General features: G+C 37.7%; 1 protein-coding gene across 1 annotated transcript; it reads right to left on the bottom strand.

The window, feature by feature from the left end:
- Nucleotides 1–208: 208 nt before the first annotated feature.
- LOC122657841 (serine/threonine-protein kinase OXI1-like) lies at nt 209–1616 on the bottom strand. Its single transcript, XM_043852634.1, has 2 exons — nt 1216–1616; nt 209–1109 (listed from the first exon to the last, which is right to left on the bottom strand). Exons 1-2 carry the CDS (start codon nt 1614–1616, stop codon nt 209–211), a joined length of 1302 nt encoding a protein of 433 aa, XP_043708569.1.
- Between the last annotated feature and the right edge of the window lie 6474 nt (nt 1617–8090).

Here is an 8090-nt window from a genome sequence, read left to right as displayed (position 1 = left end):
ATCATCCCATGTTATCTCACACCATCCATAAGGTATGAAGAAGAACCCCATCTCACACCGTCCATGAGAAATGTAAAAGATCAAGACTCGTGAAAGAGTCCCTCCCATGCACCAATTGGGTTAGCGTGACTATGTCAATAAAACTAATTAGAAAACAGAAAAGTCAGGACCTTTTTGAAGAATTTTTCAAAGCCTCCACCAAGACTAATTAGAAAACAGAAAAGTCAGGACCTTTTGAAGAATTTTTCAAAGCCTCCACCAAGACTTCTTTATCATCTTCATCTTTCTTCTTGTTATTCTCGTCCAAATTTACTGAACCTTTAATACTCCCAACAACTTCATCAGCAAAAATCCCGTGTACAAATAACTCCACATCAATTGCCTTAATCCCTTGCATATCCCTTTCAGGTCGTAAGGGAATAAACGGTGGCCTAGATATCTGAGAAATAGATTCCCAATCTACGCCTCTAAAGTAATCATGACCCTTGATTCCCTCAACGGAGATTCTCTTCGTCGGATCCTTTTCCAGCAGTTTTCCGATCAAATCCCTTAGAGCCGTTTGTTCTCCAACAAGCTCCGGCGACTTTACCAGAACACGAAAGAACGTCTCTTTGCGATTGGCCCCTCGAAATGGTGTCCGTCCATAAAGCATCTCGTAGAGGACAACCCCTAAGCACCAAGAATCTACTGTGAAATCGTGACCGTTCCCTTGGATGATCTCAGGAGAGACGTACTCCTCTGTGCCAACAAACGAGTTAGATTTCTCAGTTTCACATGTGGACATCGAATCGGGACTCTGACTCGTTGTATCTCGTGACTCGGTAAAACAAGAGTCCGAGTCCACATGCGAAATACCAGAACCAAAGCAGTGGAAAAGCGATAGAGATCGTTTGTAAGTGATGGATTTGGTTTCAGAATTCGTTGTGTTCAATCGAAGAATCTGACGAGGTTCAGGAGATTTCGCAGAAAGTTTCGTTGAGAGATCGAAATCAACGAGCATCAGGTGACCATTTTCTTGAATCATTACGTTTTCTGGCTTCAAATCTCTGTAAACAATCCCTAATCCGTGCAAGTACTCCAATGCAAGAACTAATTCTGCTCCATAAAACCTGAAATTAAAATGGAAAAACCCCCAACAAAAGAAAATCAATACTTGAAATTTATACAAAAAAAGAGCAAGCAAAAGCTGAAATTTAGTAATGATCATTGTCTTACCTGATAATTTCGTCGGAGAACATCTTCTCAGTCTGTTTCTTCCGAAGAGAGTTAAGATCTCCACCAGGACAGTAATCCATGGCCAAACCAATGATCTTATCTGTTTCCACAAATCCTCTCAGTCTCGGAAGCAATGGATGCTGAAACGACTTCAATACATCTCGTTCGAACCAGATCCGTTTGTAAACAGAAGACCCATCTTCTTTATCTCCATTTTCTTTGCTCTTCTTCTCGATCAAAGCCTTCAAGATTACCTTCAAAGCTAGATTTTCCCCTGTTTCTTCATTTCTAACAAGAAAAGCTACACCTTTCGCTCCTCTACCGATAACAGAAATCACTTTCAAGGTTTTCAGATCTAACAACCCTGGTTCTTGTTCTTTTCGATTATCTTCTGCGCCCATATCGAGATTGTCGCTTGCATACGACGAGGATCAGTAGCTTTCAAGCAAATTTATAGTGAAAGTTTTGGTTCTTTGTTCTTCACTAGAGTTTTCTTGGCAAGCAAGATTTAAGATTTCTTGGAGAGAGAGTGAAAGAATTTCCGAGAAAGTGAGAAATTTTTTGTGTATAAAGTCTGGCTTTGTAGTTCAAAAGAAAACGTTTTGGACTTTTTCAGTTTTGGAGGTATTACTTTTACACCGTTGGATTGGAATCTATCATTCATAAGGAAATAAAATACCAATCACATGGTGAATGATTTCGATTGCATATCTCATCAATGACGCAACGTGGTATGACAGTACGGCGTTGGTCACTAGTGACGTTACACCCTTCACGGGTCATTTATGATTAATAATAATGATTATGTATGGTTTTATATTTCTAAATAGAGAGATTAATTAAGCATTAAGGGGATCTTTCTAAGTATTATATAATCCTAGAAGGGTACGGAGAAGGAATATTTTACATTCTCCACCAAAAGATTCGAGTTTATACTTTTTCTGCGATTTTCCCGGCCTTAATACTTATTTACATTCTTACGTAAGGGATGATGTTTTAATTTAAAAATCCCAAATTATTTAAAGGGTTTTTTGGTTTCTTGAAGCCCTTGAATCTAACACGTGTATATTAAGTTGACCTAAGATTAGATGCGAGAGTATATATATATATTTTTATTCTACCCAAAAAAAAAAAACGAGTATATATATATATTTTTTTAAAAATTTCAAACTTGAAAATAATTTAACTATTAAAAATAAAAGGGAAAAGTGGCATTGCCATGGGTGGATATGTTGATGGATTTAGCTCTAATTAAGCATGCTTTTTTTTTTTTTTTATGAGAATTTAGCATGCTGTTAGTCTAGACAACAAGACAATATAATAATTAATGGTATAAAAGGAAAGATATAAAATCGAAATTAGTTATCTATAATGTATGGGGAAAGTTTTCATACGCAGCTGTGTAAGCCGTGTATGTGAGAGAGTAGGAGTTTCAAGGCATTAATTAATGAGTGGGGTTTTATGACTTTTTCAACTCTTTGTGAGAGGGGATACAATCGTGCATGCTTACACGGCCGTGTATGAAAACTTCCCCCTGTATGTATTTCATCATTTAATATTTTGTTTAAGACGAGATATTATTGTCATAGGGGTCCACTTCCTTCCAAACCTCAAATAACACCTATTATGCCATGGTAGAAGTGTCCATTTTGACAGTTGGATAAAGAGGGCATGGTCTAGATTAGTCACATTTCAAATTTTAAAGTCTAATTCAATTAAGGGAGAAAGAACCCCACCCGATCGCACAAGACATGCCGCCCTTGTGCACTGATATAGGGGGCGCACAAAATGACTGCCATACTCTTTCTGATCATTTCCGGGGTTCCAGGAAGGTGGGCTAGCATAGTCCAATATCAATGGTTTAAATATTACCGTTGCTATTTGATAATTTTACTAAAGCTACTTTTTATTTTGTTATTATGAAATATTGCCAATATCAATGGTTTATTGTTACCGATGCTATTTTAAAAGACGATTGTTCTCTAGCTGGGAGCGCAGGTAGCGTCCAGACACATGGGCGGTCATTTCGGCCATTCAAGAGGGCGGGGTGATCATTTCGCCTACCCTCCATGTGTCTGGGCGCATCCTGCGCCTCCGGTTCAAAGAACATTTTGTCATATTTTAATATTAAAATACATTCCAATTAGCGACGGTTTTGATTATCATTGCTAATTGTAAATGTTTAATTAAATTAAAACCCTATGGATCACTCCTACCCTATCCGGTGACCCCCGCCCCTACGCATCTCTCCCTCCACCACTCTGCCTCTTCTCCACGCGACCACCCACCCCCTTCCTTCCTTGAAAAGACCCTCTTCATGGCCTTATTTTGATTGCCCAAAACTCAAGGAGGTAGCACTAATTTCAGCCTTTCAGAAGAGCTTGTTTCGGTCTATCGATGAAAACCCCAGCTGCAACCACAAGCTCCACATCTTCCTTTTGCAAAATTTGAAAAAACTAAACTATATCAGTTGTTGTTCTAGCTTGGAGAAGGAAAAAATTGTAGAAGGAAGAGGAGAGGAGTGGGAATAGGAAAGAACAGGGCTGGTTTTTTTTTGTTCATTCCATTTTCACATATAGCCTCGTCAGATATACTAGCGGTATACCACAAGGAAACATCTTATGCATCTATCTTTCTCTTCCTCCCTTTGAGGGGTAAGGGAGTCATTTCAAAGGAGGGGGGGGGACGAGAGTGATAGACACATAAGGTGCTAGCTTACGGTATATCATCCCTCACCCTAACCCAATGGGAAAAGATTGGATATGCTAATGGTATATTGTAAGGTAGCACCTTGTGTGTCTATCTCTCTCTTCTTCCCTTTGAAGGTAAAGGAATCATTTCAAAGGGGGGGGGGGGAGAGATTGCTAACTTACTGTATACCGCATTACCACTAGCATACCCAACCCTCTCCCTTATCCCATAATGTGTCAATTTTCCATTGCCTTGGTAACATATATACAAGTATACAATGACGCCTTTTTTTAAAATTGCTGTCATTTTAAAGTAAACATCAGGTGGGTGATCATTTCCTCCTTTTCATAGGGTTTGCTCTCGTCCGTGTCTGGATGTGAGCAGTACACTCCTCCAAAGGAAACATTTATTTATTATTTTATTATACAAACTGACGTTAGTGGAGACAAAAAATTACCTTCGCTTAAAGCTTACAATTAAAAAATTAAGGGAATGACGTTGAAAGTCACGTTTTAGAGGCGCTTATTTCTACGGCCATATTTCTATCCACAAAAAAAAAAAAAAAAATTCTACGACCATATTATACCAAAGATTTGAAAAAAAAAAATTTCTATGACCATAGAATATATAATCCTGACCTTCTTAGAGGCACTTTTTTATAGTCTAACATAGATATCACATCAGATTTTTTCAGTTATACTTTAAACCATCAGTTTTTGTTTGTTTGTTTATCTCAGCAAGAAGAGTGTATAATTAAATCACTATCACAACAGAATCTTGTGATTAATCTTACTTTTCCATGAAGCCCGTGATACCTGAGAGTTCAGAAAATTAGGGAGTCTTTTTGAACTTTTCTTTGTTTGGCCTAAGTGCCTAACAAAGTAAACATTTGATAATGGAATTTTAAGGACCTTTGTTCACATTCACAATAGTAATATGATTTAGAAAAAAGGAGTCTGAGTGGGGCATCCCTTATATTTCTTTGGTAAAAAAAACGTTTCATGTACCAAAACCCACCCTTATGTACGGAAAAAAAAAAAACAAGAATACGTGAATTTACCATCCTACCCTCTGTGAAATCAAAAACCTTATTTATATTAATACAGGACACATTTTCATTAGCACCAACACTGGTGCAGGGGCTACATGACGACGCAATGATCACTTGCCTTACATTCATGGTTTTAGTGTATAGTATTGGATCGGGTATTGATCATTGTCGATACCTCAAACCCAATTTGGATCCTCTACTATCGAGCTACTCGGCAGGACTGTGCTGCCAAGACACGATGAGGCGTGCAGTGTCCACCTCACCCCCACTCGGGCAAGGTGCTCAGGCAAAGGCCAGAGGGGCGTTACACGCCTCACCTTGTCTTGGCAGCACTGTCCTACTGCACAGTTCGACAATAGAGGATCTGAATCCCCTCAAACCATGCCAAAAAAACAGCTACCAAAAAACACATGCCATAAAAGCACAATATGTGGCACCCCATGGATTGACTTGATTAATTCTGAACATCTCTTTCATACACACACACACCCCTAATTTTCTCTTACATTTATATAATGTCTGTCGTTATATATTGAAAGTAAATGGTGAGACTACCTCATTCATGTACCCTTCAGTGATTTGCCTATGTATGGAATCAAAGTAGTGCACAAGTGGTTAAGGAATAAAGATAGGTTTCCCTACCATTGTTCCTTGTATTATGACAATGGATAGTTGGAGTAGCACTGATTCCTCAGTTGGAACAATTATTGGTCCTAATAAAGATGCCAAACTGGTCATGGGCATATGGTTTCTTTAGGTCTGATGGTTTGATTCGAGGATCACCAGGGCTCCAAAGGCATTTAAGAATTACATATTAATAAATCCAATTTTCATTATAAAGATCATATAAATTATGGAAAGCCTTGTAGATTTCTTGGTGGGTTTAATTAATTATACTCTAGCCTATTGATGTGGATCTATGGGTATAAACCAAGTTTGGAACCACTTTAAGGTTAATAAATCCAATTTCCATTGTAGGGTGGGTGAGGATTATGGTTTTGTATTATAAATACTTGGTTTTGGTCTCTACAGTCTCTTGATCTCATTCTCTATTCTTTCCATCAAGAATTTGAGAAGTACAAGTGGAAGAAAAAGAGTTTTGTTTGCGTTCGTCGTGAAGAAGCTTTATGAAGTCTTTTTCAATATATTTGGGTGCAAGGTACACACCATTTCCCCTGTATTCATTGTTCAACCGTGTTTTAGTTTTCTGTATTGAATTTTTTTAAAGTTTTGTGCAAAACCAAAGATTACTCTAACAGTTGATATTAGAGACATCCATATAGGCCTAGAATCAATTGAATACAAAGTTTAAACACTTAAATCGAACTTTAAGCATGAAAAACAAATTTTCCGTAAGGTTTTTGGCAAACCCTGTATAGTTTTTGTCCACTGCAGGAATAATCCAGTGGTTAAATTTTAGTTTCTTTATATCGGATTAAAGGGCTCGATGAGACGATGTGTGGATTGCCGTCGACGACGGTCGGACGCTTTGGCCAAAGTAGCGAGAGTGATCCACTGGCCGATAGGTTTAATTTAAAAAAAAATTCTAGGCGGTGACTCAGTAGGGTTTTCGAGTTGACTCAAACGAGTCATCGAGAACCCGGACGGACCGACTCGGTCAACCCAGGCTCGGGTGCACGTGCGAGCTCGCACATGTTATCTAGATCCAAATCATAACCCATTGACGTGATAGACCCGACCCAGTTTCTGACATGGTGACCCAACCTGTTGACTTGATAACCCGACCCACGTGTCCGAAAAGTGAGCCAAAAACTATTGGACCAATTAGTCTGGGTCAAATAGAGGTTGAACCGAACCAGTTCGACCATAGACCGAATCGTTTGAACCATTTCATATCGGATATCGAGTGGTTTCACACGCCATCTTTGGGCAGCACTTGTGGGCACGTGGGAGCTCTGTTTGAGCTCTGGTTTGGCTCATTGTATTCATCTTTTCACGATCTACACCCTAGTACCTTGTTTCAGTATTTTTGACACTTCAAGGGGCTTGTTTGACTGTTTTTGTCTATTCTGGTACATACATTCTCAGTTTTTTCATTTTTAAAATTGCAGTATATTGTGGGTGTCCCAATTTTAGACATGTGGGATACTTAAGTATCAAAGTGACTTTAATGTCAAAGTTATTTATCATTCATAATTTGTGCATAAAATTTTTTATTAATGTCAAAGTTATTTATCATTCAAACTTATTTAGTAAAAAACATTTCTCAACTAAATATCTTAGCTTCTAAATAATAAACAGATCTTTCCACCACTATAGTGAAATGTAAAATACATCACTATTTGGAATTATTCCAAAAAATATCACCATCATCAAAATCCAAAACCTTGATTAATATGGATTTTCTGTCATTTTATCAATTTATAAGTAATTCAGAATTACTTGAAACCGACAACCAAAATCACTAACAAAGATTCACTTCTCAATAATTCTTAACTGCTGGATATGAAATTGACACTAATCCAACTTATTTATTTTGAATATTTCTTACAAACAAGTTCATACAGAACAAGACAATTGTTTGCTCTTCCACTAAACACATGGTCTAACCAAAATCTGACCCAAACAAACAATTTGATATTTGATCAAAGAAAGTTCCGGACAATAAAAATTGCATGAGATCGAAATTACACTAAAAGAAACAAGGTCTACAACGACACTTTGAAGAGGTACATTTGACAGAAGACTCTTCAGCACAACGGAATTACTTTATGAAAATTCTCATAATAACTCACCACAAAAGAAGCCAATTGTGATTGATCAAAAATCACCGAATCATCCTCCTTTTTTAAAGATCCAATCAAATTCTTTCATTTTCTAATTTTTATAGAGAGATGGAAGAACTTAGAGTTTCTGTCACCTACAGTCAATCACCGAATATGCGACTTCTCCACCCTTTATTTTCTCATGGGAATGTAAGGCCTTTAAAATTGACGTCTTTATATTAGCCTCAAGACCAAAAAGCTGATCATCCATACCCTCTCTTTCAATTTGAGCCTGAACTTCATCTAATCTCTCTTTAGCCTCCTTAAGAGCCACATCAAATTTGGAAAGGTAGATCTAGCCCAAGAGCGAAGCAAAGGTTTAAGGCGTTTTAATTTTTGTGCCAAGC

This window comes from Telopea speciosissima, chromosome 4 (genome assembly GCF_018873765.1).
Source record: "Telopea speciosissima isolate NSW1024214 ecotype Mountain lineage chromosome 4, Tspe_v1, whole genome shotgun sequence".
NCBI classification, from domain to species: Eukaryota; Viridiplantae; Streptophyta; class Magnoliopsida; order Proteales; family Proteaceae; genus Telopea; species Telopea speciosissima.
The sequence above is the reverse complement of the archived record's forward strand: the minus strand, read 5'-3'. Positions and strand labels throughout refer to the sequence as shown.

Coding starts and splice junctions, on each gene's coding strand:
- LOC122657841 (XM_043852634.1), bottom strand. CDS start 1,616: ATGGGCGCAGAAGATAATCGAAAAGAACAAGAACCAGGGTTGTTAGAT. Junction 1,110..1,215: donor TTCTCCGACGAAATTATCAG/GTAAGACAATGA, acceptor TTTTAATTTCAG/GTTTTATGGAGCAGAATTAG.